Source organism: Artibeus jamaicensis, unplaced genomic scaffold (assembly GCF_021234435.1).
Source record: "Artibeus jamaicensis isolate MK-2021 breed Jamaican fruit bat unplaced genomic scaffold, CSHL_Jam_final scaffold_369, whole genome shotgun sequence".
NCBI lineage: Eukaryota > Metazoa > Chordata > Mammalia > Chiroptera > Phyllostomidae > Artibeus > Artibeus jamaicensis.
This window is the reverse complement of record NW_026522042.1, coordinates 34,016,352-34,029,459: the sequence shown is the minus strand read 5'-3', so window position 1 is coordinate 34,029,459 and position 13,108 is coordinate 34,016,352. Positions and strand designations below refer to the sequence as shown.

Genomic DNA, 13,108 nt, shown 5'->3' with positions numbered 1-13,108 from the left:
TAAGGTGTGTGTGCTTAATATAGAGGAATTACTAAAATCAATCCACCTGGGCGGCAGCCATGTGAGCCTGAGTTCTGTGAAACGTCAGCTCTTGTCCACGAGACGCTGACACTCCGGGCCCTTCGCTGCTTCTGCAGAATTTCTGTTGTTTCCTAGAAATCTCGTCTTGACTGGTTCTCCCATCACAGCCTAAGGAATGTTTGTGTCGTCTAGTAAAAAAAAAGAAAACACACGTAACAAAGAGCATCTTCAAGTACATAGGACTTTGTTTTATTCACTCCACTGAAAATCCGAAGTTCTTTACATGGCACCCTTTGCAGCAGGGCCCCTGCGACCCAGCAGGGCCCCCACAGGCAGCGGGGCCGGGGGCGCACTCGCCGCTCCGTCCTTGTCTCACACCGAAGGGATTAGGTTCTGACACTATGTACACTCACAGTTCTGAATGCCATTCAATCACTATGGCAGAGAAAGGGGATCAGGAGGCGCAAACATCCATTCAAAGTCTGCTTCTCAGAGATTTTTTTCCTGAAAATGCCCAGAGGCATTTCATTCCAAAAACCCTTCATCCACAGACATGAAGGAAGGAGGCCGCAGGCTTGGGCCCCTTCCCTCAGAATATCTTAGTTTATTCACCTCCTTCATTGGTCACGGGTAGGTTTTCCTCTTTTAAAAATGAACCTTTATGCATTTTAGGATTAGAAAATCAATCACCATCAGCTACCAAGGCTGCGTCTGAGATGTCTGACAAGCCGAGCACCCAGAACGGGCCTCAGCCCACCCCGGCCCTGTGTGCGTCCTGGCTGGCAGTGAGCAGCTGAAACAAGGTGGAGGGGCCGCTGGCTGGAGGCCAGGGGTGTCCTGACGTCTAGCGGCAGACACGCACGTCGTGCCTCAGGAAGTTAGTAAACATTTTCCCTGTGCTTCTGGCCCTGGTGGTCACTTTCAGGCCCCTAATATAACATTCATTTTAGAAATTAAAACAAAAAATGATTTCCCCAAAGGAACCCAGAGGCTTTGCTTCAGGGCACAGACTGGAGTCTGTGGTCATGACTGTGCTTTAAGGACAGGTCCCAGTCGCGGCCTAAGGAGACGAACCACAGCGATTTCAGGAACAGCAGAGGCAACACCGCTGCATCCCCCTTCCTGCACCAGGAAGCACCTCTCCTCACCTGACCCAAGTTCTGAGGGACCTGAGCTCTTCTCTGTCAGAACCAATGCCACCCCTGTCACCCTGACAGGAGGGACATCTGCTGGCTGTCACCTGATCCCACTACTCTCCATACTGTTTCTGTCCACACAGTTCATTTGCCTGTAGGGCGGCTCCTTCATCCTGCTCACCATGGAGCCAGAGCAAAAGGGGAGATGGTCCCTAGGAGCAGGGCCCGCCCATCTGCCCCAGGGCTGCCGTCGGCTCCAGGTGCACGGCCCCACACACCACAAATGACGGGGACCAGTCCTCTGTCCTCACTTGCGCCACCCACGTTCAATGCTTCTGCTGCGGTGGACGCTACGATGAAGTAGATGACCTCGTATTACAACAGAAATTAACATTTGTAAAAAAAGATGGGGCCTAAAAAGGATTAAGGATTGGAAATAGCAGTTCTGGGCTGGTGCTTGCTCGTGGTGGCCCAAACAGGAGAGAAACCGACCTGGTCGAGAAAGGTCAGAGAGAAAGTGATGTCAAAGACACAAACAGCCTCAGATTCTATCAAAAAAAAAGGCCTATAAATAAATATCCTCTGACCCTCAAAAGAAAATGAAGTAGAAAAACAATTTTTCTTTAAAAAAATGCTAAGTGTCTCCTGAAGTATCTAAATGAAGTTTATAAAATACTCATGAACTCCCACAAATATAGAAATGTTTAAAAACCAGATGGCGGGTCGGCCACACTGTGACCCCAGAGGTCGGCAGAGGGTTTGTGCTGGAACCGAAACACGTGCCACGCGTCCCACCTTCCGAGTGTGCGCGGAGGCCGCCGGCCTGTGTGTGCGGCCTCCCGCTGACCACAGGGGGCAGTGTGGAAAGAGGGAGATGGAAACCCAAAACCGGGGCACCACGGGCGGAAACAGCCATGCCTGATTTCCACCCAGCCCCCCGAGGACCTGCCTGGCAGGGAGACCCCGGAGCCAGGCCGTGAGGCCCAGGGCACCCCCACGCAGTCTCGCTGTGAGGAGACCAGGCGCTGTGGGCATGAGGTTTTCCGTCCAGGTGCCCCACAGGCGCCCCACAGGCTAGTGCCTCACAGAGAAGCAGCATGAAAACAAACCCAGCCCCTGGAAGGCGGGCCTGCAGACAGTAAACGTGCAGCCTATGTGGAGAGTGGAACCCGGAGGTGGTCACAGCAGATGGGCTCGCAGCCGCGTGGAGGCAGGGCAGTGACCGCCAGGGAGCAGCCTCGTGTCTTCAGCACCTTCTGTCCTAGTCCAGTTTCTTATGCCCGGGCTTCTTCCCAGCATCCAAGTTCTCAGGGCTGAAGTCAGCACAGAAGCCGTTGGGGGTAGGAGCAGGGGGTGTCTGTGCACAGCTCTCGAAAGGCGGCTGGTTGGGGTACAGATACTCCTCTGCGAAGTCTGGGTCCATTTCCACAAACCTGTTGAAGTCGGCTGGAAAAACAAGGACACCAGGGTTGTCGGGGCCTTGGGGGTAGACATCTGGAGTGTGGAGCTCTTTCCTGGGCCTATGGCCTGCCTGCTGCTCCCACTGCAGGGCTGGGGTCTATGCTGATGGTCTTGGAGGTGAGGACAGGACAGGCTGCACTCAGTTTTTCTCTGCTGTGAACACAATCACAGCAGAAGCAAAGAGACAGCCACTGTGTCCTCTCAGCTACTCCTGCTTTGCGGAGACCTCAGACTATTGCATGCCCCTGAATTCAGGGGGTAGTCAGGCTACTGAGCATGTGTGACGGAGGTGCTGCTCACCACAGGGCTGGGTCAGGGATGGGACAGATCACCGCATTCAGGCACCCCGAGAGCAAGTGAAGCTCAGAGGCCTGCAGGCAGGAGCCTGCAGGGTCCAAGGACACACGTGTTGTCTCCTTGTGTGGGAAGCTCAGAGTGGCTTTTACTGGAAAGGTCTGCAGCGGGTCAGGCTCACTGCAAACCTCATCGGCAGCCCCAACCACCAGAAGCACGGCCTACTTTAACGCAGATGCATGACTGTGTGTGTGCACGCACAGCCAACAACCCCCCACCCGTGTCTGACATTTGGATGCAATTTTAAAACATGTCCAAACAAGACGTGCACGCTGACCTTTCCTGAGCAAATGTCTGCCTGTTTTCTAGCAAGAACACATGCCCGTTTCTAAATGCGCGTGCTGGCCGGTGTGCGGAGCAGGCTGCCTCCCAAGATCCTGTCGCCTGGCTGCCCTCCCCAGCCCACAGGAGGGTTTCAGATCCTGACACCCGAGGGTCTGGCCATCCTGCTTTGTGCAGCCACAGATAATGAAGCCAAACCTTCCCAGAGAGAAGCTGCCCAACAGTCGGTCCTCGCAGGCAGGTGGACTTGCTCCTGCACTGGGACTTTGACTGTGGCTGCCCTGCCCCACCCTGGCACACACGCCCACAGCCCCCAGAACAGCATCTGTCCTGGGTCCGAGCTCTATAGCCGAGCTTTTGGAATTTGATTCTGTTCATCACCTGAAGAAATCAGATTCGAAAGCTCCCACCCATCCTGGCCAGGTTTCAGGGAAGGACTGTCCTCTTGAGAATTTCCCAGTTATGGGAGACACAGGGTGCCTGGCGAGCACAGGTGGGCAGGGGCTCCAGGTGTGTCCCCCGCTTTCTGTACAAGTGGGCCATCCTCCCTGCTCCCAGTGCCTCTCACCAAATGTGATCCTCCCCTTCTCCTCCTGGTCGATTGCCCGAAAGAGGTCGGTCACAGTGAGCTCCGCCACCCCTAAGGCTGTCTTGAGGATGCTGGACAGGGCGTCCTCGTCTATGCTACCGTCCTCCTGAGACCCGTACATCTGCAAGGCAAGCCTGGCGTTACCCCGAGGTACCCCCCCTTCGTCCTCGGCCCTGCCAGCCCCAACTGCCTGTCCAGAGTGGCCCGGTTTTCCTCCCTCGGTGCTGCAGCTCTCCGGTAGGCCCCCATCCCGCCAGGCAGCATGGCCACAGCCAGTCTGTAAGCTTAGGGACTATAAAGATGCATCACAGATCTGACGTGACCCATGCCTCACTGTCCCCACAAATTAAACTCACAAATGCACCCTGCACTTGCCTTGAACGCCAGCTGCATGGTGTCCAGGGTTTGGGCCGGCCGGCAGACCACGGACAAGGCGACCACGTACTCCCTCGGGTCCATTGCGCCGCACCCACTCTGTGAAAGGAAGACACCCTCAGGGGCAGCTCAGCCACCTCCCTTGGGAGAGCTGGGGTTCAACAGGGGCTGCTGCGTTCAACTAAGGGCTAGCTCCACAAAAACTTGAGAGCATTTGTCTACATGAAAAGAGCATTTGGAAGGACGTTCATAACCACTGACTTCTCCAAGTCAGTGGTTATGAACGTTTTTAGGCCATTACAACCCACCTTTTTAGGCCATTACAACCAGTTTTCAGTATGTGAGGCATGATTCCTATTGCCTGCAAAACCTTTCCTTTTAGAAAAAAACCTGCCAATGACAGGGGTCACACTTGGGCCTTGAGAACCTCGCCTGTGGGAAGCACACAGTGCACATGCAGAATAAAGGCGAGTCCCCGCTGGGCGCAGACACATGGCACCCGGCAGCTACAGGTGCCACGCAGGCCCAGTTCACGCCAGGTGGCAAGCCGATGTGCGCCCGGCTCTGGGAAGGTGTTTAGCCTCCCATCTGAGGCTCTCTGAGGCTCTGACCTGTGAGACCACCGTGCCCTCAAAACACTCAACAGTGAAAATGAACAACCCACGTGCTGTGGTAAGGTGTCTGGGGCTCGACCAAGGCTCGCTGCTAATAACACGTCATCAGTGTCACCAGCTGGGACCACACTCACTCTCCTGTTTCAAACCTGACACTGTCATCAAAGTGCCAAGTGAAACGCAGCCACAGATGTGGCTCTGACGGTAATAGAAACCCACAGCCTCAACTCGTGGAAAGCCGTCTGTAGTTGGGGGACCCCCGGGTGGGCCCCCCTGCTGCCCACGGTGGTGCTTCACGACCTGCAGACCCACGAGGTCTCCTGTGCCCACATCGGCCACCCGACTGTCCTTGTTCTGCCATGCCAGAGCACGCTGGGCCTTGTGGCCACGAAGAGCATGCAACATTGTCACATGGAACGTGGCACATTTTACACACATGAAACTCTATGTGTTCATGCGGAACACACTCCATTGTTCACATGCAACATTCGTGGCTGAAGGAGCCCTTGGCACACACCGCATGACTGGAGGTCTGGCTGCGCTGGGTCAGCGGGGCCTCTGGGACAGGACGGCAGGGGCCACTGGCCTGCATCACCATGTGACCTGATTCAAGGAAACCTAAACTACGGACATGTTCGTCAGCAAACATGAATTTAAATGTCAATTTTTTGTGCATTTAAAACCATGGGAGAAAATACTCTGTATTTTCTCTGTGAGACAGGTGGGCTGTTAGGATGGGGCCCTTTAGGGGTGGTTTTCCCTTCTCTACTTCCAAAATCGAAGGTTTGGCAGCCCCTGCCCCTCACCGGGTGACAGGGCTACCTCATCAAACAGGGAAAACATGTCAGCCAGCGTGTCCGAGACGGGGACCTCCAGGTACGCGGCAAACTCGGAGACGTCGATCTTCCCTCCCCTCTTCATCCGGGCACTTTCTGCGTATCTGCCCAGATCTTTTTCAAGTTTTTCTGGTTTCAGGCTAAACAAAAAAGAGAAAAAGGTTCATTTCACTAAGATCACAGAATGCCCAAAACAGGAAGTTTACTGTTTTAAGACATATCACAATCTCAAAATTACATATCGGCTGAGCAGCTGGTTTTCAAGAAGAGGCTTCTAATAACTCGAAGGCATGCAGCGAGTTTTGTCTAAGCGTCTGCAGAAGTGCTCGTGCCCCCGGCGGGGAGCACACCAGGACGCCCCGGGGTGCGGGGTGCATCAACCACGAGGCGCTCGCTGCCACGTGGACTGAAGTAAAAAACAGTAACCAACCACCAGAATAAGCAGTCCGACTCTCTCCTGGACTCCCTGTCCCAACAGGGAGATGTTGGGCAGCGCTTGGGTGCCACTGGGACCTCCAGCTCGGGCACTGACACCTGCAGGGCGGAGGCCCCTGTGAGGTTCTGCCAGAAGTTTCCGGTCCAGTAAAAAGCTTTTCTCTCACTGTTACCGAGTGCAACATACCTGCCTTGTCACACGCCGCAGCCCCAATGCTTGTCACAGATTTCAAGCAAGCATCCTAACTGTTTAAGAGTAAAAACAAAACAAAACAAAACAAGGCACTCACCCCAGTCCCCTCACCAGCCTGGCAAATTCTAGAAGACAGGTGTCTGCAGGGAGACGGAGCTGCCCTTCTGCCAGGGCCAGCTGGCAGTCCTCGAAGGTGTAGTCGGTCACGGAGACGCCCAGGGCCCTACGGCAGAGGAGGGGCCCTATCATGAGCGCCCCCTGCAGGGCAGCCGCCCTGCTTCACAGGAGCTTCCCTGGGGTCTCTCCCGCGTCAGCTCTGCTGGCAGGAACCCTGGCAGTGGCAATGCCGGCACGCGCACCCTGCATCCTGCTCTGAGCCCCACGGTACCTTCACCACACGGTGATTTAAACATGAGGGGAAGACTCAGAATATGAAGCAGCACAGACGGGTGACGAGGAAAGTCCATGTTTAGCACTAAACATAACTGCCTGATGGCTGACCGTGAACTTCAATTCCTGGGGCTGCCCCAAGCTTTGCTGTTAACTCAGAATTATCTCGGTTTGCGCCCCATTAGATAACAAGCATGCATTTGGGCCTTAATGATAGCACTGTCCCAAGGGGGTGTTTGATGGGGAAGCTCCACTCTTCACAGGTCACCAGGGACCGCTTTAATCAGAGCTGGCACTGCTCTGAATTTGGGGAGAGAGTCGGAACTCAGCCCCTCTCAGAACTCTGTCAGAGTCCATGAAAAAACCTCTCCTGACTATTAAAGAAAACATTCAGGGTAGAAAATTTACCCAGGATAGAAAACTAAACAGCCCCTCACCCTAATAATGGAATGAGTTTCAAATCATTAGAATAAAAGTTCCTGCTGCCATGACGACAGTGTGCAGTGATGTGAGAAAGAAATAGTAGCCCTGATGCTCTCCTTGACAAGCTTGGGTGTAACCCTTCGGGGACAGAGGTCAGGTTCGTGTCAGCAGAGTCTTGGACTATTCCACAGGAAGGCAGGGGAAGGCCAGCTCAGGGGCGGCCCACAGAGCCCTCGGGGATCCTGGCCCTGCCCAGGTGCGTTCGCAGGTGAGACTAGAGACCAGAGAGGTGACAGCCCACTGAAATTCTGCTGTGACAAGAGGGTGCCCCATGGGTTATTTGTCCTTTTCCATGGAATGTATCACCATTCCCCACTGTTAATATAGATAGTTTCTTTAGGATACATATCTTTAAAATTGTTAATAGTTAATTTCAATGTGTATTAAGAATATTTATACCTAACCCGTTGAGCCTGCCATTCCATGGGTGAATGTTATTTTTTATCAAGAGGCCGAACAAGGATGTCACCGAGAGCCCTAACTTCCCAAAAGTTGAGGGTCAAGTGCATCCTGGTGGCCGGTGTGTACTTCAGAGACAGGGAGGAGGAGTTTCAGAGGATGGTGGGAGGGGCAGTGCACTCTGTCCCCAGCACCCAGCTTTCTGAGGAGCCTGTGGACAAAGACCGAACATGCTGCTGAGTTCTAATTCGTGCAGGTGGAGGTGACATGCACGATTTCGCCCAATAGAGTCTCCCAGAATGCAGTGAAGTGAGGGTGCAGTGTGTGCGCTGAGATGTTTTACTTTAGACAGCTGAGTCACACAGGTCAGCAAGAGCAACTGTTAACGCCCCTATGCAGCTGTGTGGACCCCATGCAAGTGCCACTCACTGTCAGAGCCACTGAGCTGCTGAGCAACCCCCAGGCACCGAGGGGGGCAAAGTGGGGGGCAGCTCCTGCTGCTCTGGAATAGGAGAGAGGAGATGGGGAGAGGACGGGACAGGAGGGACGAGGGCGGCTGGAGCAGGAGGGACGTGAGGTGACACTGCTGCTGCCTGGAACAAGCCGGGAACAGCAGGCAAGACGAGGTGGGCAAGGTCCTGACTGTGCCATGGATGCGCTACCAGTGGGACGAGTCACTGCCCAAGCCTAGGTGTGCAGCGACCACACGAGCCCGGTGCGATGGAGCAGGGGCGTTAATTCACACTCTGTGGGTAGAGGGGCAGCGAGGCTTCGAGGATGCTGCTGCCCAGACCCCGAAGTCTGCACAGATCAGCGCCCTCACCGCGGGCTCTGCTGCCGGTCACTATGGGGGCGCCCATGCACACAGCACCCGGGGGCATCGATGGATGTGGGCACATTCGATGTTGGTGAAATTAAGTGATGATTAAGCTTCTTCTGAAATGCTGAGCAACAGAATGTTATTGGACAAAAGCAGAGGCGTACAGTGTGCGCCCCAAAGGCACAGTCCGTGCTTGTTCACTGGGTTGTCAGGAGCCTGTTTTCCTGATGTTACTGGCTTCCTTATTTTTAGCAGTGCTAAGGAGGAAAACAGCAGGTGAATGAGAGTCCAGAGTGACCCTCAGGGAGTCACGGGGGGTCAGAGAGCCCGGGGGAGGGGGAAGGCACACTCACTCGGCCATGACGCGGCGCACGTTGCTGGCGTACAGGGCAGGGTCCTTCCTCTCCTCCTCCGAAGGGCTGTACACTGGGAGGAACTGAGCACACGGAGAAGACCGAGTCACTTCCACAGTGTCACAAGACACCCACCTTACCCACGCCAACCTTCAGTGACAATCGTGAGACTGACAAAATTGAGATCTGCCAAGGCACTTGCCATTAGTCATGTCCAAAGTGGTCGTGCGTGCACATACATAAATGTACACGTGTGTGGAAAGCTCCCAGCTCACCACTGCTCCCTAGGAGTGCCCACTCCCCCGACACCGAAGCTGTGGTCTGTGAACTGTATTTGTAACTTCACACAGGGGCTTGGTCTTTACATGCAAAAGAGTTATGTACGTGTGTGTTTTCATTTCTGAAGTTCTCAGTTTCGTGCTGAGGATAACACAACAAACTATTTCTATCTAAGAGACAGTGATTAGCTCTTTGACACTGTATTTGGAGATTACAGTAAGTTGTCCCATGAACGTGTCTTTGAGTGAGCAACACTTACAAGGCCCTTTAAATAAGTCCTACCATGCAGAAGAGGCAAACAAGCACGAGCCCTTTTTGTTTAATATGAATACTTAAGAATTCAGGAATATCCTGAAGTCCTATTAATTCTCACCATAGAACTCCATTCGCTTACAGCTACATGGAAAAGAACCACGTAACTGCAGCAGTTCCTCGAATTAGCACCAGTGTCCTGGAGGAGCGACACCAGGAGCAGATACATTTAGAGGAATTTCATGAGCCGCAGAGCTTCCCTCCGATGTTCACAATTAGAAGCCAGGTCTGAAATAGAGCTGTTTCCACCGGCAGGTGAGCCACATAAAATATCCTAAGCAGAGGCCTTGCTACACTTGAACTTGGGCCAAGGCCCGTTCGGCTCAGTCCTGAGTGTTAAGTGGCTTACATTCTACTGAAGGGAAAAACCTGGTGGAAAGCTGGCTCATCTATAGTCAGTATTACTCTGCAAAATTTATCAGAAGGTAGTAAACTGTTTCATTAAATATTTAAGTTGCTTATAACTCATATTTAATTTTCAGGTACAAGAGTAACCTGTTAATTCCCTTTAAAAAAATAAACTCTATTTCTGATTCACTCAGAAAACCTTTACAATTTATTTCAGCTGACAGGATGGGCATTGCGACTTTGTCTGAGACATTCAATGGGATGCAAACTGAAAGGCAGGCTACATGACCTAACCAAGTGTCAGAGAGAGGATGACAGACAGCATGACAAATTTAGCAGTATGAATTTAGCAGTATTAGTGTCAGGTAAAAATTAGAACATTATTCAATGCATATGTGTCAATTTTATATGTCCCTAAGCTGCACTAAGCATAATAAAAGAATGATGGATTTGTAGATTTAAAAAATCTTATCTGCATGTATTCAAAATCATTGAAGAGACACAAACTAACTGAGGCAAAATTACTAGGAAGCACCTCTGAGGAGCCAGTGAGAAATGAGAAGAGTTCAAAGAGACAGATGATATAACATTGTTTCTATACAGACCCCAACATAATACAATGTAACGCTGTACCTACGTAGATGCCTACATAGCATTGTATCTATACAGACAACATAACACTGTATAGCATTATGTTTGTACAGACACTGATATAATACTAAATCTATAAAAGACCTCGATAGAATGTGTCTATAACCCAAAGATAACATTGTGTAACACTATATCTATACAAACCTCAATTTCAATTCGATTGTGAAGCTGACACAGGGTAAGCCACAGGATTTCCAACCTTAAAAACAAGTAGATTTATAGCACCGGTTAAAAAAATTCCATCGAGTTAAACTATTCCAAATCTGGAGCACAACTCCAGATCCCTTGCCCTGCAGAGGGCAGCACTGGACAGTTAATTCTCCTTCAGGAAGGGGGTGCTGCGCCTTCCTCAGCCTAAATCTGAACCTTGAAACACAGCAGTGAGAGACAAGGCTTCGTTTATTAAATAGCAGTCTTCCCTATTCTTCTTAAATACACCTGTATCTGCAACTTTAGCTTGCACTGCAAGACACTATTTCCCAAGCTTGTCTTCCAGCTCAGGAAGCTCATTCACCTGTCCTGGCCCTGGAGATGTCCCGGCAGCCCAGGCTGGACAGGCCCTAGGCCATGCCATCCCCAAGCCTGGCTCCCAGAGTTCCTGACCTCAGAGTGAGTGTCACCACACTTTTATTTGCAGGAGTGGAGATGGGGAGCCATCCAGAATCCTGTCCCTGGGCCTTCACTCACTACCCCCTTGATACACAGTTCCCCTCTTAACTCTTACACACCCCACTTCTGCCTTATCACTGACAGCTCCAAGCCCAGTCCACCAGACCCCAAAGGAGCCCCTCCCCAACCTTTCTCCCAGCTTACACCTCGCTTCTCGCCACCCACTGTCCACATTCCAGACTCAGAAATGCAAAGGCCACCACTCAAGACATGCCGCGCCTCAGGGCGCCTCCCCGGAGTCCCAATCCAAACACCTCGGCAAGGCCTGGGGGCCCTGGGAGGGCTCTGGCCTGGCCTCAGCACCCACCCTCCTCTTCCAAACACCAGCTCGAACAGCAGCACCCTGGGGGCCAGAATTGCCTGGAACCCCTGTGCCTTTCCCCCCATAGCTGAGCAAGAGGAGGGCAGCCACCTGGAGGTCTGCCGCCTCTTCCAGGGACAGGCTGGTAATCGCTGAGCTGACAGACACAGGGCAAGAAAAGAAGACTTATGATTATTTTCTCATTGGGCTGAAGGCACAAATTAATTTAATTCCTGGAACCCAGGGTATGAAGATGGCCTGATTTTTACATTTAGTTTTCACAATGGGCTGAATCTCACTGCTATCAAATAGCAGCAGGTCCCGTATTCAGGTCTCACTTTGGCTAAAAGTAACTGGGGCATTTCCCGCAGAACAGGACAAACAAGACAGCACAATGTCTGACTTACGCTCCAGGGCCTTGCCACGTCCACGTGATGGTGTCCTGGGGGCAAGAAATGAGTGGGTGAAGCAGGGCTAGGAGTCAGGAGTTCCCGTGGAGGCCACATGGCTCCTCCCTCCGCAGACACGCCCGTCCCCATCTCTGCCCTCATCCTAGCCTCCCACCGACCCCAGCAATGCTGGTCTCCCCATCTTTCTAGTCCACTCTGTGGCAAAGGAGAAGCTGGGTGCTCACCACCTCTAGGTCCCCAGACCTCCCCCCAGATACACTCATCTCTCTTCCCACAAAACCAAGGTCACCACTGCCAACCTCCACCTAAGACCCGGCCCCAGCTCCCCTCTTCTGCCCTTCCCTTCTCAAGGTATCCCTGGCAACTCCAGGTGCAACGAGCAGTCCACTTTGTCCATCTGCTCTCTCAGGCTTGCTCACGCAGGCCTGGTTGCAGGGCCTGCAGTGCCTGCAGCACCTGCCGGCCTGTCCCCAGCACCCAGCCACATTCCATCCCAACACCCACCTGCACCCCCACTCCTGTGGGTCGGCCCCAGGCTCGGGAGGCGGTAGGACAAGCCGCTGTAGGGCAGTGTCTCCTGCACCCCCATGCCAGCCCAGGGCCCCACGGGGGCGTTTCACACCCTCTCCATCCTCAGCCTCGGCAGCCGCGCCAGGCACCTAGGTGGGGACACTGGATACCAGGTGCCTGTTTCTACCCTGACGCTGGTCACCCACGTGAGCTTTTGCCTTCCACAGTCCTGACACCTGCTGCACGCCACCTCAGAGGCCTGTGCGAACCCATGCACAGGGTTCCCTGTGCCCCACATTGCCCCCTCAGCATGGGTCTGTGCTCAGACCTGCCAGCAGCGGGGCTGCTCCTTTGGGGATGCAGCTGAGCGTGGGAGCCGGGCCCACAGCACAGGACGAAGCAGATGCTACGCTTCTCGGACTGCTGAGCTGAATGCTGCTAGAACCCAGTGAGGTCCCTGCTTAAAATACACTCATGGAACAAACTTAAAGAACAGAAAATCTAGAATTCTACACACCGATGTCAGATTCTCCAGGGAAGAGTGAATAAATACGCCTCTTCAGTTTCAGCTGCGCAGTGAGAATAATTTTATCTGTCTGTTTGAGTGGAGACCAGTTCTGACTGACATTTACTGGCTGCTCAGACAGCCTTGACTGTGCCTGCCCACACCTGCAGGCACAGGATCCGGCGTGCAGACCTCGGACCCCAAGGGCCCGGCCCAGAAGCCCCCTGTGTCCACAGATGCCGTGTGCAATCCTGCCAACATCTACACCAGGGACTCTAGAGCCCACTGTGCCCTGACCCGTGAGTCCCTTCCTTTGCTGTCACAAAGACACACTGTGGCGGAGAGAAAGCTCCATGTTATGAGCAGATGCACCTCACGCGTC

The 13,108-nt window shown here is 53.1% G+C and overlaps 1 protein-coding gene across 2 annotated transcripts in view; it reads right to left on the bottom strand.

Moving 5' to 3' along the window:
• Positions 1–246: 246 nt before the first annotated feature.
• Positions 247–13,108, bottom strand: part of LPCAT1 (lysophosphatidylcholine acyltransferase 1) — a 41,757-nt gene continuing 28,895 nt past the window's right edge. For both annotated transcript variants that reach the window (XM_037137327.2, XM_053657360.1), the window contains 8 exons: positions 11,709–11,743; positions 10,476–10,530; positions 8,742–8,824; positions 6,394–6,519; positions 5,655–5,808; positions 4,219–4,317; positions 3,823–3,964; positions 247–2,603 (listed from right to left, as the gene is read on the bottom strand). In XM_037137327.2, coding sequence (XP_036993222.2) covers positions 2,419–2,603; positions 3,823–3,964; positions 4,219–4,317; positions 5,655–5,808; positions 6,394–6,519; positions 8,742–8,824; positions 10,476–10,530; positions 11,709–11,743 — 879 coding nt within the window. In that variant the 3' untranslated portion in view covers positions 247–2,418. The remainder of the gene's footprint in view (positions 2,604–3,822; positions 3,965–4,218; positions 4,318–5,654; positions 5,809–6,393; positions 6,520–8,741; positions 8,825–10,475; positions 10,531–11,708; positions 11,744–13,108) is intronic.